This window comes from Lynx canadensis, chromosome A1 (genome assembly GCF_007474595.2).
Source record: "Lynx canadensis isolate LIC74 chromosome A1, mLynCan4.pri.v2, whole genome shotgun sequence".
Classification (NCBI taxonomy): domain Eukaryota; kingdom Metazoa; phylum Chordata; class Mammalia; order Carnivora; family Felidae; genus Lynx; species Lynx canadensis.
This window is the reverse complement of record NC_044303.2, coordinates 106,443,474-106,461,747: the sequence shown is the minus strand read 5'-3', so window position 1 is coordinate 106,461,747 and position 18,274 is coordinate 106,443,474. Positions and strand designations below refer to the sequence as shown.

General features: G+C 38.1%; 1 protein-coding gene across 1 annotated transcript in view; it reads right to left on the bottom strand.

Annotated features, from left to right (window-relative positions):
* SLC27A6 (solute carrier family 27 member 6) overlaps positions 1 to 18,274 on the bottom strand; it is a 75,031-nt gene that overhangs the window by 16,410 nt on the left and 40,347 nt on the right. The window contains exon 5 of the mRNA XM_030317416.2: positions 3,284 to 3,478. Coding sequence (XP_030173276.1) covers positions 3,284 to 3,478 — 195 coding nt within the window. The remainder of the gene's footprint in view (positions 1 to 3,283; positions 3,479 to 18,274) is intronic.

Here is an 18,274-nt window from a genome sequence, read left to right as displayed (position 1 = left end):
ATTTGCTTATTCTTTTTATTGTGTTTGTGTGATGTCTTAATCCCATCTATCTTGCTCCCTAACAATGTTACAGCCTATAAAGTGGTGTTCATTTGTGCAATACTTTCATCTTCCCTTTTATTTTTTTTTCTTTGAGCTGACTCTATCTACTTTCCAACTCCTTTTGTTGATTGACATTTCCCTGGAACTTTCCTCTCTTTTGAGCTCTTATTTTTATTTATGTTTTAATTTTTTTAATGTTTATTTATTTTTGAAGGAGACAGAGAGCATGAGCAGGGGAGGGGCAGAGAGAGAGAGAGAGGGGAGGGGCAGAGAGAGAGAGAGAGGGGAGGGGGACACAGCATCCAAAGCAGTCTCCAGACCCTGAGTCTCCAGACCGTCAGCACAGAGCCCAACGCAGGGCTCAAACTCACGAGCCCTGAGACCATGACCCGAGCCGAAGTCGGACGCCCAACAGACTGAGCCACCCAGGCGTCCCTGAGCTCTTATTTTTAAAGAGAGTATCATTGCAATTTTTGAAATTAAGGGAAATTAAGGGAAACATTCCCTGGTCATTTCGGAGGGCTTATTATTTTCTGTGCATCCATATTATTTTTTCAGCTACCTTTTATTAAGATTTATCTTTTCTCTTTTTTTCAAGTTTTATTTTCTGTAGGGATTTTGTGTTTGTTCCTTCCCAATTATGTTATCCCTGGGTGTAGGGATAAGGAAAAGCCAGTCTGTTGCTGTTATCAAATGCAGGTTCGTCCATCAAAGGCACTGTCACAAAATATAGTGTTTGCTCTGAGGGCACAAATGGCACACAGAGCCCTTCAGCTGTGTGCGTTTAAATGGTAAATGTGACACACAAGAAGGACACTTGGGTCACAGGAGCTCTGTGTTGATGCCTCTTCTTTTTCCTTCTCTGTTAATATCCCATCTTTGGAGGCTGATTTGTTTCTGAGACAGTAAGTGGAGAGGAGGCCTCCATGAAGTTTAAATTTGTGAGAGACAGACTTATCAAATCTCCCCACACGATCATGAAGCAATTATTGGTCCAAATTTTTCAGCTTCCCTGCTCTGTAACAAACTCATATGCAAATGCAGTGAGAAAAGATAAGGTAGAATTCATATGATATGAGGTACCATGTTTTTCATTTCCAAACTGAAAACATAACCGAGCCTAGATTTGAAATCAGAAGTTTTCCAAATCAGTTGGAGACAATCATGCCTTCTTGCTTTATTGACAGTATTACAGTCTGGCAGGGAATTTAAGACATTATAAAATTATAATGAAGTCAAGCCAGTAATGTAAAATACAAATCTTCTTCATTGTGCTCTTGTTGGATGATTACTTTGCAATGACTCAGCTTCACTAAAGAGCTTTAACATGAATACCAAATTTTTAATGGAACCATTGCAATGAGTTGAGAAAATTAACTGGAAGGAGTTGTAAACCTCGGTAGTTGTCAGCACTTATTTTCCCAAAATTACTTTTCAGAATGTACATGCATGTCTGTGATGTCAATAAGACCCTCAAAATCCCAAAGAGCACATCATAAAAATAGTTTGTATCTTCTCAAGGTTACAAACATCAGAGCAATTTCTATCAGTTTTGAATCTATTTCTCTGCTTTTTAAAAATTATATGCTTATCTCTTTTGATGCTCCTCACTGTTTATTTTATATTTCTTTGATTTATGTTCTTGACTACTTCCTTCTTTTTATTTTCTTTAGGTTTATTTCAGTTGCTTTTTATGTATTTAAAAAACACTTTTTAAGTGTTTATTTATTTTTGAGAGAGAGAAAGACTGTGAGCAGGGGAGAGGCAGAGAGAGAGGGACACACGGAATCCGAAGCAGGCTCTGAGCTGTCAGCACAGAACTTACAAGCCATGAGATCATGACCTGAGCTGAAGTCAGATGCTTAACTGAGCCGCCCAGGTGCCCCCTCAGTTGCATTTTAATTAACCCCCAGAAATGGATATTTAGCTCACAAATTTTCAACCATTCTTATGTGAGTCCAAAAATTGTGAAATATAATGCTTTCATCTTGATTCAGCTCAAATTACTTTTTAACTTCAATTATTTTTTTTTTTGACTCACTGGAAACTTAGTGATGTTTTATTTCCAAATATATGGGAGATGAACTAGCTGTCATTTAAAACATTTATTTACACTTGAATTAAAATGCTGTTGGAAACATCATCTATATTCAACCCTCTGAGATTTGCTGGAATTCCCTAAGTGGCCAGTAATCTTTGTGAATGTTTCATAAGGGCTTGAAAAGAATGGATGTTCTGCAGTTTTTTTCAAATTATTTGTATTTATTATTATTACTATTATTATTATTATTATTATTATTATTATTATTTGGTAGGCTCCACAACCTGTATGGAGCCCCATGTAGAGCCCCACGTGGGGCGTGAACTTATGACCCTGAGATCAAGGCTTAAGCTGAGACCAAGAGCTGGACACTCAATGGACTGGGCCACCCAGGTGCCCCTATTCTGCAGTTTTTAGAGGCAGTGTCCTATATATATTCATTAGCTCAAGTAGTTTCTTTATTGCATTATTCTGTATCATTGCAGATTTTCTTTGGCTTCTTCTATCAAACATTGAAACAGCTATAATATAATATCCTACTATGATTCCAGCCTTATTTTAGTTCCTCTTGAGGTTACATACATTTTGCTTTATAAATTTAGAGACTATTTTCTTTGCTTTCACTTTTATTCCTTAAAAAATATCGATGACTATAAACTCTATTTTGACAATTACTTTCACCAAACCAGCTGAATACATCTGTTCAATCTTTTGTCTTCCACAGTTGTTACTGAGAAATCAGCAGGAAGTTTTTTACTCCTAGATAAGTGATTTGGGGCAGCTTTTACGATTTTTAGCAGTATCTTGATTCATTAGAAGCCTGTACATAACTTTTGAGTGATATAAAAATGAAGGGTAAGCAGAAACCCTGCATTGAAAATACTCAGGCAAAATGAAAAGAGTCAAATTAACATGTATTAGAAACTTTGCTTGCTGTTTATACATTACATCATTAAATTTGAAAACAGAACAAAAGACTTAGGTATCATTATCCCTACATTATAGAGGAAAACATGTGAGATGGTTAAGATTTTCATAATCTATGTTCACCTAGAGGCCATGACTTTATAGAAGTTCTCAACTTCAAAAAAAAGGAAAAAGAAAGGTGATAATATTTACCATAATTCACAAACAAAAAGTCTAGAAGAGAGGTAAGCAGATCTCAATATATTTCTTTTGTAAAGAAAATACCATACTTACTTTGTGAAGGAAATTTGTTCTCCCAACGGATCCAATTTTCCCATTATGATTCATTAAACAAATGTTTCCTTCAGTAGCTCCATAAAACTCACACATCTTAATATTTCCAAATCTGTCTAAAAATTCCCTCCATACATCACTCCGTAGGCCGTTTCCAACTGCCAAACGCACTTGATGATCCTTTTCTCCTTCTCTCTGTTAGAGGAAAAGATTTGACTTGTAATTGATTCATTCTAGTTCTCAGCTCTTTCTCTCATTATTATGACTTAAATGGAAATATCCAGAAGTTGGGTGCACATATGCAATAATGGAAGGGAAGTTAAAAACAAATCATGCTTAACTCTGTTGCAGAACCACATCCAATAGCTAAGGAAACTAACACTGGCCTAGAGTAATATAGCTTTTATTATCTGGTAAAAGCTCTTCCCACATTCCAGATTATGAAAGCCTTATTTTAGTAGAGATTAGGTAAGGAAGAAAGCTTATTTCAGGAAACAAGCAATAGTTTAAAAGAATTATAAAATGTACCTGAGCTTATCCTCTCAGCTCTACTACTTACTATCTGTATAACTTGGAACAAAAGGTTGAATACCACTATAATACTATAATTCTCATTTTATTCACTTGCTGAGAACTGAGAACATCTATCTCACCTATGTACTGCAGTAGTCATGTAAACCCACCACATAGCAGGTGGGAAACAATAAACTGAGGTCATCTAATCACTATAATATATGACGGTGCAAATATTATGGCAACTACTTGTAAATATTATTTTTGAATGCATAATATTCTTATATTTTACTTCTAATTTGTATTTTAGAATTGAAAGGGAAAACAGAACTATATTTTCTTCTACATTCAATACAATACAATACATTAAGTAACATGAATTATACACTGACCAAAAATGAGAACCTCATACCTGTTAGAATGGCAATTATTTAAAAAGATAAGAAATAACAGGTATTAGTGAGGATGTAGACAAAAGGAAACATTTGTGTACTGTGGGTGGGAATGTGCATTGATACAGCCACTATGGAAAATGGAATGGAGATTTCTCCAAAAATTAAAAATAAAACTCCCATAGGATCCCATACAATTTCACATCTGTGTATTTATCTGAAGGAAATAAAAATGCTAACTGAAAAAGATATGCACCCCCATGTTCACTGCAGCATTACTTACAGTACCCAAGACACAAAAACAACCTAAGGGCCTACTGACAGATGTTATCAGTCAATAAATAGTGGTACACACACACACAGGACTACTATTCAGCCAAGAAAAGGGAAATATTGCCATTTGCAACAACATAGATGGACTCAAGAGTGTTATGCTTAGTGGAATAAGAGGGAGAAAGACAAAGACCATGTGATCTCACTTATATGAGAAACCTAAAAATAAAAGCAAAACCCAAAAAATCCCCAAACCCAAAGCTCACAGATATAGAGAACAGAAATGGGGAATGGGGAAGGGTGAAATGGGTGAGGGGGATCAAAAGGTACAAATTTCCAAATATGAAATAGTCATGGGGGTGTAATGTTCAGCATGGTGAATGGAGTTAATAATGCTGGGCTGAATATTTCAAAGTTGCCAAGAGAGTAAATCTGTTTCCATCACAAGAAAAACAAATGTGTAACAATCTGTGATGTTGGATATTAACCAGACTTATTTTGGTGATCATTTTGCAATATACACAAATACTAAATCATTATGTTGTACACCTAAAACTTACATAACGTTAAACGTCAATTATACCTTACCAAAAAATTAGAGTCAGACTATACTATCAATGTAGTTATGGTAAATCCATGATTCCCACTGAGCTACCTCCATCCTCATCAAAATACAAACTTAACAAAAAATAATAATACATCAACAACAGTAATAAAATAGAGAAATCAATGTCCCTGACACTTAGAATTAAAAATGATCGGTTGATCACATTCTTTATCTCAGTTCCTTCTCAGTCTTAAAGGAAAGATTTAACCGATCAATTCTCAAGAACAAAGAGAATGTGAGTGAAAGGTCATTTTGGAAACCGCAAAGTAAATAGGTAACAGCCGTGGGTGGGGAAGGCTGACATCAAAGTCCATAGGTGGGGCACAACAAATGCCCTAAGGTGTTATGGAAGCATTCTTCAAAAAGAATGAAGAAGGTAGAAGCCTGGGTGGAAAACAAGCAGCCACACCCACAGATAACGTCTGGCACGGGTGATATACATCTGGGCACCTGCCCTTGCTACACATTAGGCAAATACTGGAGATTTCCCCTCTGGAGAAGTCCATCCAGACAGACACCAGTCTGGGTTGAGGAATCTACTGAAAATAGTAGTGTTAAATAAAAGGTGAGATCATTAAACTCAGAGCAAAACTAATCTATAGTGATAGAAATCAGAATATTGTAGGCATTTGGTGGGGCAATGACTGATTCTTAAGGACATTCAGGGGGAAGGTCTTCATGAAAAAAAATAAAATTGCTTAAAAATACTTGAAGTGTTAAATCATAATGAGAAATTTCAGCTTCAATGGAGAGTTTGAGATGAATTAGTATTGCAATACTAATTCATTTAGATCCTAACTCATTAGACATTTAGAAACCTCAATGCCTTTTTAAAAAGGCTATTATTAGAAATAAGATGTTGCTGCATCCCAATGTTTATAGCAGCACTATCAACAATAGCCAAAGTATGGAAATAGTCCGAATGTCCATCGATGGATGAATGGATAAAGAAGTTATGGTATATATATATATATATATATATATACGTACATGGAGTATGACTCAGCAATCAAAAAGAATGAAATCTTGCCATTTGCAACTACGTGGATGGAACTGGAGGGTTTTATGCTAAGTGAAATTAGTCAGTCAGAGAAAGACAAATATCATATGACTTCACTCATATGAGGACTTTAAGATACAAAACAGATGAACATAAGGGAAGGGAAGCAAAAATAGTATAAAAACAGGGAGGGGGACAAAACATAAGAGACTCTTAAAAATGGAAAACAAACAGAGGGTTGCTGGAAGGGTTGTGGGAGGGGGGATGGGCTAAATGGGTAAGGGGCACCAAGGAATCTACTCCTGAAATCACTGTTGCACTATATGCTAACTAACTTGGATGTATATTAAAAAAAAAAAAAAAAAAAAAAAAAAGAGAAGAATCTGGTAATTCATCACTTACATACAATATCCAGTGCTCATCAATTTTACCTAATTTTAATGAATTGAGATTTAAATTTAAAAATCGATTCTTGGTTTGAGTCATTAGAAAAATTTTAACTGTATTTGGAACAACTTGGTCATTCGAATCTATTTGCTTTAACTGTAAATTCTGTGACCTCTACATACACACCAGATTCAGGCTTAGTTAAAAAAAAAAAGGGGTTGTAAAATATCTCAATTTTTTAAAATATCTGTTATATGTTGCAATGATATTATCTTGGATATAGTGGATTAAATAAAACCTATTTTTAAAATTAAAAAAAAAAAGGATATGTGTCATCATTGTACATGGCAGGGGTGAGGGGTGTGGAAATTAGGGAGTAAATCTTTTCTCCTGGGTTGTGAAGACTTCCTAGGGGAAAATGGGCAGGACAATTTATTCATATGTTAATTTTTAAAATTAATACATTTCAATTTTTATATTAGATATTTTCTGTTCATCCGTTGAATTTGCTTTATGACCTGACAGTAATTTATGATTAAGTCTGAAGAGTCTACTCCAGACCTGACATGCAGAAAACTCCCAATAAATATTGTTGACCAATTAAAAAAAAAAAAAGAAAATGTTGCAAAAGTCAAATTGTAATTATATTTTAAACACATTCTGTGCCTCAGCTATGAATAAAATTTACATATTATAATTTCTTTATAATAAAAAACTGATGATCAACATATTTTAAAATGATCACAATCATATTGGTACCAAAGAGGGAGAAGAAATGTATGTATATATGTGAGCAGGAAGTCAGGTAGATGACAATTAAAAATCAAGGGGTGCCTGGGTGGCTCAGTTGGTTAATTGTCTGACTCTTGATATTAGCCTGTGGGACTGAGCCCTGCATAGGGCTCTGTGCTGACCCTGGAGCCTGCTTGGCATTCTTTCACTCTCCCTCTCTCCCTGCCCCTCCCCATTCCCCACACCCCCCTTTCAAAATAAACTTTAAAAAAAAGGAAGGAAAAACCTGAAAAGTCAATAGTCATATACATATTTTATTGAGAAATACGTGACTATATAACCACCCAAAATATCTTAAAATAATTAAGAATGTTTACCTGTAGAGATCAGGTATTGATAGCAGGGGGTTACTATTTATCTTGAGAGCAGATTGATTTTTTAAAACTACAAAAGTCCTTATTTGATAAAATAGAAATTAAAGAAACTAAATAAGAGGCAAACAAGAGTGTGGGTACATCAAAAGTAAGACTCCAACTTGCTGATTTCCTTAGTCCCACATCAATAGGGTTTAAGGTAAACATTTTCCAGACAGAAAAAAAACTCACTCAGACAAGAACAGCTCCTTCTTAGACAGAGGATTCTTTTCTACCACTAAATATAACCCTGAGCAGTTCTGTACTGGCTCCCAGCTCCCATGGGCATGTTGGATATTGCCTACCTGGCATGGAACTAGTTCTTAGATTTTCCACTGCCATTTTTCTAGACAAAACAGTAGTGCTGCAAATCTTAAGAGTTATTCTGCTTGAACAGAGAACAATCTTTTATATGGTACAACTCTTGGAAGCTTTTCAGGTCAGAGATGAGTTTGAGCAAGTATCATTATTTCTAAAATGTGTTGGCACACTCCAGAAAACAATAAGTAGGTGGTTTACAAACCAAATTTCATAGACTTTAACCTGTGTGGGCCACAGCTATAGAAGTTTACTAAATAAGGACATTCATTCAAAATAATTCAATTGGTAGAAAAATCAAGTTATCAAAACTAGGATAAGGCTTTTGTCTGAAAAGATCAAATGCCCTTATCTAACTCTCAAGGTATCTTTATTCTATCTACTTCAAGCAGAGCCTGATGTAATGACTATATTAACCTGGCATCCACTGGCATGATGAACTGGGAGGTTGGTAGGGGTCAGGAAATGGAAAAAGGGGGTCAACAGAAAGGGAAATGTGAGAAAGAAAACATAATAAGGATTGGCAAAGGGAGCTTTAAAAAAGTGACCCTGGAATGTATGGAAATTGGAAGGTGGGTCTAAGAGTTGCTAATTATATTTGGTTTTGTATGTGTACGTTTTATAATTGTTCAGAAACTAGCCAGTACATCATCTAAAACACAACCAAAATTTCTCAACTCCCGCCTACAATTAAAAAAAAAAAAATCCCCTTCTCTGTCCATAAATTCCTTCAAACCTTCTTTTTTTATTAATTTTTTCTAATGTTTATTTAATTTTGAGAGAGAGAGAGAGAGAATGCAAGCAGGGGAGGGGCAGAGAGAGAGAGAGGGAGACACAGAATCTGAAGCAGACTCCAGGCTCTGAGCTGTCAGCACAGACACCGATGTGGGGCTTGAACCGACAAACAGTGAAATCATGACCTGAGCAGAAGTCAGGTTCTTAACTGACTGAGCCACCCAGGCACCCCCCTTCAAACCTTGTTAGAACAAATTCCTATTTCTTCTAATTCTCCCTGAGGCAGGAGGTTACTACCTAAATATCTCTAGATATCTGAGCTGCATAGGGAATGGAATGAGGAAAGCATGCATAAATATAAGCACAATTAGATGAATGAAGGAATACATAACACTTACATATATACATGTGCAAGAGAAAGACACAGACTGGCAGAGAGAACAAGTAATGAGAGAGACAAAGTGATGGAGAGAGAGAGAATACATAAGGGACAAACAGAGATCCATGGAAAGCAGGAAAGACACAGAGTAAAAATGAAAGAAAGTGAGAGAGACCTACACAGAAGAAAGCAAGAGTGACACACAGAGCAAGGGACAGAGGGCAGGGGGAGGAAAGGGTGGGGAGAGAGATAAAGACAGAGAGAAAGGATAGAGTATAAATAAAAGAAAGGGACAAAGAGTGAAATAGAGATACAGAGAAACAAAAACACAGTCGGGGCACAAAGAAAACAGTGCTTGCACACAAAGGGATGCGATCTCTCTCTCTCTCTCTCTCTCTCTCTCTCTCGCACACACACACACACCAACACTCACACACACATAGGCAGAAAGGTAGAAAGAAAAAGATAAACTAGATACAGAGAAACATATTCAAAGAGAGAGAGAAAGATGCACTCACAGAGACACAAAAATAGAGACACATGGTTGCCCAGAGAGACACAGGTACTGAGACATGCAGAAAGGGATACAAGCAAATAGAGAAACAAACAAGGAAAAACAAGTAAGGTAGAGACAGACAGAGAAAGGGGGCAAATACAGAAATCCAGAGGATGATGTTGGACAAAAAACAAAAGACATGTTTGCAGCCAAATCAGCAGAAGCAGAAAGAACAAGAATATGTTTGAGTCCCTGTGTCCAGGTTATTGTATTACCTCATTTTAATCACCATGATAACCCTATAAAATAAGATGTATTATCCCCATTTTGCACACTGGGATAATGAAGTTCAGGTCCAAGGTCATAGACATGAAATAAACAAGAGACAGAATTTGAACTCATGAAAATGAAAGCCCTGTGTGGGCAGGGCTGTTGCCTTTTCTCTCCTCTGCTGTGCTCCATTGACTAGGCCAGTGCCTGGTACATAAGAGATGTTTAAAACATATCTGTGGAAGGAAGAAAGAAAGAGAGGGAAAGCAAGTCAAAAAAGAAAGGAAGACAGGGAGGGAAGGAAGGAAAAAACAGGACAGAAAAAAACAGCTCAAGCCCCCCAACCCCATACCCCCCAAAGCCCATGTTCTATTTTTCCCAACCTTTCCCCAGGATTTTAGTAATAGGAAGCAATCAAAACACGGGTTTCCAATTCAGTAGTTAGTGCCTAAATATTTATGGACTTGCACACATGTAGAGTAAGGCATTTTAGAACACACACAAAGTATTCATTTTATCTCCAGCCATTTAAAATCCCATTTGAATTTTTGTTGAGAGAGAGAGAGAGTGAGAAAGAGAGAGTGTGCGAGTTGGAGAGGGGCAGAGAGAGAAGGAGAGAGAGAATCCCAAGTAGACTCTGCTCTGTCAGTGCAAAGTCGGACGCGGGGCTCGATCCCACAACCCTGGGATCATGACCTGAGCCGACCTCAAGAGTCAGACATTCAACCCACTTGAAATTTAACAGTGAATCTGCTGGATGAATCAGACCTTTTAGGACAGAGATCCCAAGGTCTTGGGTTTCAGGAGAGCACTTTTTTCATTTGCCTTTCAGTACCATGTATCCATTCCAACTTGGACGTACAATGCCCAACAGATGTGACCATACGGGACTCACATCAAGTGGAACCAAGGCTCTTGTTTCTTCAAAGTGTTCTTGGGGAGCTGTTTTTCCAGCAGCGTCTATTGGTTGAGCTGCTACAGGGCAGTCAGTGGTTGAACTACAGCAACCTCCTACTGAGTCATTTATTTATTTATTCAACTGCTGAAGTGGGCAGGCCTCTAACAATACCCTCCTAGAAACAAAGTCTTCTTCTTCCAGAACATGTGCTTAATCCTCCTCAGAAAATCTAAAACACACCCAAGCAAAATAGCCTCTTTATGTGCCTATGAAAAATGAAACTCTGGAGGTTCTGCTTAAACACAGGTAATTTGGCATCAACTATGATTTCTCGGGAAACAAAGAGCATCTGTTGATAGATGGAGACACAGAAAAGAAATAGAAATTGACAGTGAAAACAAAGGGGCAAATCCTTTCCGCCTTCAGTCCCAGATAACTAGCTGCTTAGTGCGTAAAAAAAAGTGTGGTCTAATTCCTAAAGGATCATCTAAAATTTATAACAACACATGTTAGGGATTATGATTCTTCCATCTTGATTCTCTTCAATGTCAGACCTTTTTCCCAAAGCCCACTGATAATTATGCATGCATAATTGCATGTGTCACATCAACGCACTCCATATAATAGGAATGAACTACATTCCAACAGTTTGCTTCCTTCACAGCCACTCCAATATTATACCTTGAAAAAATAAAGGCAGTGAGCCACATGGGTATTACAGAATGGGTACAAGAGTAACACTAAATGCAAACACGCTGTCAGAGAATCCTGGGGCAAAGAATCCAGGCAAAAAAAAAAAAAAAACCCTGCAGCCTCTCTTTTACTGAAGGGGGAAAGGAATGGTGGGGGACAGAGTGGAGGCCTCTGTCGAGAAGGGACCAGAGAGTACTTGAAAGGAGAGACCTCTACTGCTAACTGGGTACGGGCTCCAGCACCCCATAAGCCTTTGCCTCCCCAGCGTGGGTTTGGGCAGGCCATAGTTTCCGAGATGTCAGGCCACAGTTCCACAAACCATTTGAAGGCATAAATAGTAGCTTGAAAAGACCTCTGTGATTTCAAGTGTTAAAGCAGAAATTTCTGCAGCCACATTGTGGGCTTATTTCACACTTATCTTTTAGATATAATATTAAGAGGGACTGCCATTTACAATCTGCTTCTGAACAGGTGTTTTCTAACCTGACAGCACTCGGGGTGGGGAACTCAGAGCAGGGGGAGAGTCCTGCTTTAGACCGGAGACATTTCAAAGTTGCCTTGTTTGAGAAAGAGTGGTTCCAAGAGTCTCTGCAAGACTTGCCTTGAACCTGAATTTTATTTCATCTAAGTACAAAAAGGGCTGTGTAAACATAGAGGGCAGGGTAGTCTTCTCTGGAAACCCAGAAAAAGGGTCACCTGAGCCACAACTACTGTGATTTATTAATGAAATGTTCTGAAAAGTGCAGGGGCCCATTACCAAGATAATTTCTGCTCTGAGCTGGATGCAGCAATGGTCTGACTTGCTCCAGGCAATGATGCAAACCTTCGATTTATCCAAACTACCTCTGAGTTCTGTCCTCAGGAACTTGACTTTCTGATTTTTATAAAAAAACCTTTAACCTTTTATTTTATTTATTTATTTTGAAAGACAGAGCTGAGCAGGGGACAGGCAGAGAGAGACAAAGACACAGAATCCAAAGCAGGATCTAGGCTCGGAGATGTTAGCACAGAGCCAGACGCGGGGCTCAAACCCACGAACTGTGAGATCGTGACCTGAGCCAAAGTCAGATGCTTAACCAACTGAGCCACCCAGGTGCCCCTTGACTTTCTGATTTTAACTGAGCTTACCATGCAGGGCTGGGACTAGTGAAAGATCGTGCTGGTCATGAGTACATGAGTATCCCAGCAATGAGGCTTCTTACATTGGTTACTTTATTTAAAAAATAATAATAATTCAACAGGGGAACCTGGGTGACTTAGTGGGTTAAGTGTCGGACATCAGCTGAGGTCATGATCTCACAGTTCAGGAGTCTGAGCCCCGGATCAGGCTCTGTGCTGACAGCTCAGAGCCTGGAGCCTGCTTCAGATCGTGTGCCCCTCTCTTTCTCTGTCCCTCACCCATGCGCACTTTGTCTCTCTCTCTCAAAAGTAAATAAACATTAAAAACAATTTAAAAATAACTCAACAAATTTTTACTGAGCACCTACTATATGTCAGGTACCATTGTGAGTATGGAGGATATAATTATAGATGAAAAAGATAAAGTCCCTGCTTTCCTGGAACCTATATAATAGGAGAAGGGAGGGATTAAGAGAGAATAAAGAACAAGTACATATAAAATCTATAACAGGATAATAAGTTCCATGAAGAAAAATAAAGCAGTAAACAAAGACTATGGGATAAATATTGTAATGGAGTCTGACTCCATTCTTGGTGTATGACTACTGCTAGCCTTCAAGCCCCAACACTCCCTTCTTCCCCCGCCTCACATCTGGGCAAGCAGGAGAGAAAGCCCAGCTTTCCTTCCCTTGGCAGCAACAGGAAGTTCAAAGCACACAAGTAGCCCCATCTGCACAAGACCACTCACCCTAGTGCCTCCTCCTCATCACGATAAAAGCCAAGCCCATCCCTTTCTCCTGCTTTCTGAAGCCATTTTTAAAACATGTTTATTTATGGTGAGACAGACAGAGAGGGTGAGTGGGGGAGGGGCAGAGAGAAAGGATCCAAAGTAGGCTCTGCACTGTCAGCACAGAGCCCCACGTGGGGCTCGAGATCATGACCTGAGAGGAAATCAACAGTTGGATGCTTAACTGACTGAGCCACCCAGGTATCCCTGAAGGCATTTTTGGATACGCTTGGGACCCTGCCCTGCTCTCCCCAGAAAGCCCCATTATGTAAGTAATAAACCTGTTCACATTCTCTTGGTGCGTGTATGGTATCATAATGTGGCCACCACACTACACATCAGTAGGACTGTGGTCAGAGAAGCTCTCTCTGGTGAGGGGGATTGGGATGGGCTAGGCAGTGAGTCATGCAAATATTGAAGGAACATTCAAGGGGAGGGAACTGAGAGCCCCCTTTCATTGAAGGAAAAGCAAGGAGGGCAGCAAATGTGGTGGAGTGAACATGGAGAGAGTGCAGTGTGGCAGCGAATCGGGGGATGAGGGGACATCCCAGTAGCGGAAGCAGACCACATAGAGCTGTGTGGTCTGTGATAAGGGAACTGAGATTTTCTTCCAAGTGAACCATCAGAGGGATTTCCATAGTGGAGTAACACAACCTGACCTATATTTTAACAGAACCATTCCAACTGCTATGCAAGAACAGAATTTAAGGGGACAAGAGTGAAGTGAAGAAGAAGCCAGTGGTAAAATATCAGAAGGAACCAGAGCTGGCTCGGATGAGAGCAGCAGGGAGGTGTTAAACTGAGGTTTGGTTCTGGATGTATTTGAACGTCAAATCTGTAGGGTTTGCTCAAGGATTAGATGGGGTGTGAGGGAAAGAGAACTCCAAGGGAGATCCCAGGGTGTGTGTGGCTGAGGACTTGGAAGAATGGAGTTGTCATTAACTCGGAGAGTCAGGTTGGGGCAAGGAGAGCATGCCAGAGGAAGTGGTGAAAAGTTGGGCTTTGGCCAATTTTGAGATCAGGTGTCAGGAAGATTAAGGAAGATCCAGCAATGGAGACCATGTAAAGCTCTCAACTGGCATTCTTGAGCTTGGTCGATATGAGTCTAATCTAAACACATACACTGATAAAGGGCAATCTGAACCTATCACGCTGGAGACTAGCTCTTCAATTTAGGCATATTCCCTAAGGTAACAAAAACTATCTCCGGAAGCCTCTTCCAGGGCGTCCCTGGCCATTGTGATCAATCTGTTTCCATTTGAATTCCTGCACTTAACTCATTAACTCATTAACTCATCAACTCTGGACATAACTGCTATTACACTCATTTTATAGATGAAAAAACTGGGGTGTTGGCTATTCAGAAAAGCAAGATAATTTGCTCAAGATCACAGAGCTTTTGAGACATGGAAGTTAGGCTTGAATTCCAAACTCCCTGATGCCAAAGGGCAAACAAATTAAATTACTTGCCTGATGTCACATGGTGAATTAATGGAAAGGTTGGAATTAGCCCCCTGACATGTTTACTCTAAATTTATTGTTATTTTTTTCCATTGGGAATAAAATGATCATTTGGAAAATTCTAGTCATTTATCACTTGCTGAAGATTCTTGTACTTGATCATTGCAGGGTAAAGATTGGCCATTTCTCACTTTGATTTTGTATGTTCATAGCAAGGAAGTCAGGAACATACTATTAAAGGAAGAAGCAACGTGAAAAATTGCAAATAAATGATAAAATAATCTTAGATATAACTTTAATACTTTAAATCGATTTGGACTGTAGGAAAACCTCACTCACATACCATATATACAGGAAAAATAGTATATAATCCAAGAGGAAACAGGCATCATATTTTCAGGATTTCTAATTTTATATTTTTGTTTTCAGTGTTTTTAGTTGTGAAAACACAATATTATAAAATTACTAATATGTTAATATTTTAAAGTTGTAGTTTAAAATTATGCTGTATTGAAACTGGCTTTTATAATTAAAGTGTGATTTTTATTGGTCATAGACCAATTATTTTCAACACTCACAAAAATTACTCTCATTTTACAATGACATATGCAGAAAACATTACCACATTCTGTTTAAAAATAAAATCCTTCCATTTGTATTGGGCTTCCCAGTTTAGATTTTTTCACATATATCTCATAACTGGATTATGTGAGGGACAAGTGAGGACAAGTAAGTACTGTCACCTATTTTAGATAAAGATGGCAAGTATGGCTCAAAGAGAAGTGACCAGCAGAAAGTCATACGACAAGAATTTGAAACTGAGGGGCACTGGGGTGGCTCAGTCTGTTAAGTGTCTGACTTTAGCTCAGGTCATGATCTCATAGTTCATGAGTTTCAGCCCCACTTTGGCCTCTGTGCAGTCAGCTCAGAGCCCGGATCCTGCTTCAGATTCTGTGTCTCCCTCTCTCTCTCTGCTCCTCCCCCATTCACGCTCTGTCCCTCTCTCTTTCTCTCAAAAATAAATAAACATTAAAAAAATTTTTTTAAAGTGGGCGCCTGCATGGCTCTACAGTAGGTTAAGAGTCCGACTTCAGCTCAGGTCATGATCTCATGGTTCATGGGTTCAAGCCCCATGTCAGGCTCTGTGCTGACAGCTCAGAGCCTGGAGCCTGCTTCAGATTCTGTGTCTCCCTCTCTCTTTCTCTCTGTGCCCCTCCCCTGTTCATGCCCATGTGCGTGCTCTCTCTCTCTCAAAAATAAACAAACATTAAAAAAAATTTTTTTAAAAGAGTTTGAAATTGAACCTGTGTCTTTTGATTCCATAGTTAATGAACTATCTGATGACTTTGTGCATAAAGTAAATTTCTTGGGAAATTTAATAAATAAGGGATATGTGTACTCTTAACGGAAATCATAGCATGAATGGTAAAAGCAGATAGACAGAAAAAAAATGTGTATTTTATATGTATCACTACTAATGAAATATGAATCATTAAATTTTAAATTAGCAATTAAAAGCTTTTAATAATTTACACAGTCTAAAACATTCTCAAAATATTCATTAATTCCCTGCTAATTCTACTAGCATTTAGGGTGCTTGTAGTTATTTCTTATCCTAGTCCTTCTGAGGACTATATTTGTATATTTGTAGTTTCTAAGCAGAAAAGAAGGTTTTGGGAACCTGCCAACTTTTCTAAATCCTTTCATAGCTAGTATGAGAATATTAAACACACCTTTGATTTACTTAAGGAAAAGTGAGTTTTAAAAGAGAGATGATTTACTCAACCATATAATAATATGTTTCAAATATCTGGGAGAAACAAATAACAAAAAATGTATAAATATCTTAAAATGCCTAGGTCTTGGAGATAAAATCAATTGTTTTGAGTGTTCCAGAGAAGAAAATGGTGATGAAACTAAGGACATTTTAATAACAATTATAGTTCACATTAATTTAAAAATGTCATTCTTTAGAGGTTATTAAGTGTGATGAGAAATGTTTCCAGACTTTCACGCTTTGATAAACTACATCTTTTACAAGAGGTGGAATAAGGAAAACATGATGATAAAACATTTGAGGTTATGTAGAAACTAAGAACATGAAAACACAATGAAAGAACAAATGTTCTTAATATACCCATTAAGGTGCATTTATTCACCTACATCAACTCAGCATCATTTAGTATCTTCTAGTGGAATCGTATCCTTTGACACTGCTATATCTTCTTCATTCCCACCTCCTACCTAAACACGACAAGGAAAAAGCTTGTCTTGTCTGGTCTTAAAGCTTGGAAGAAATCATGGGCGTTCTTCAGGGAAAAGAGGGTGGGTAGTTTTTCAAATTGAAGTCTTAAAAAAATCTAACAGTGCCAATACTTGATCACTGTTACTCAACATTTTCGTTTTGTTACACTCAAAAAAGCCCAGCAATCGCTTAAAGGTTCCCCACAGGATTGTCCAAACACTGCTAGTGAAAAAACTCAGTAAAATTTATATGGCTTTTGATGAGCAATAATTAATAAATATTTATCAGTTATCCAGGTCCTGCAAAATATCTCTCTTTTCATAATGGGAATCAAGTGTAACCCATTTTGTCAAAGTTTTAATGCGCTTTAACCCAAGTATCTAGAATCCTAAAGATGCTTTCTAGCTGCCAGTGAATTTCTTGGCTTTTAAGAAAACAGAAGGAAGAGGGGCGCCTGGGTGGCTCAGTCGGTTGAGCGTCTGACTTCGGCTCAGGTCATGATCTCACGGTCTGTGAGTTCAAGCCCTGCGTCGGGTTCTATGCTGACAGCTCAGAGCCTGGAGCCTGCTTCGGATTCTGTGTCTCCCTCTCTCTCTGCCCCTCCCCCGCTCATACTCTGTCTCTCTCTCTCTGTCAAAAATAAATATCACTAAAAAAAAAAAAAAAAGAAAAGAAAACAGAAGGAAGAAAAGGGATGTAACTTATGATGTATACATTAGAATACATATACCAAAATACATATACTAGAAAGTATAGGTAGGCTATGCCTTTAGAATGTGAAAACATAGGTGTTTTACATGGAGACAAACTACATTGCCCAAATGATAAACCATAACAATAACTTGGAAAAAAAAGCATTTCATATGTGCACCATAACACAGGTCTTTGTTTTGCTAATTATATCCTGCCCCCTGTATGCTTTGGGCTCCAGATTCCCACATCCAACTGTATATTCCACTTCTTTACCTTGATGCCTCATGAACAGACCAAAATTAGCAGATACAAAAGGAATTTCATTTTAATTTCTCAAATCTTGATTTTCCTCATCTCTGCAAATGGCTCCCAATTTACCTATTTCCACCAGAAACCTGAAACTCATCATTGATTTTTTACTTCACTCCCTACCCCTGAATTAACAAATCTTATTATCATTCCCTCAAATAGGTCCCAAATCAGTATAGTTTTTTCAGTTAGCCTTCATGTTTTTCCAAATGCTCTGATGGGAATGACATGCAAATTTCTCCTTCACGTAGACTGAGCCCTTCAAGATCTG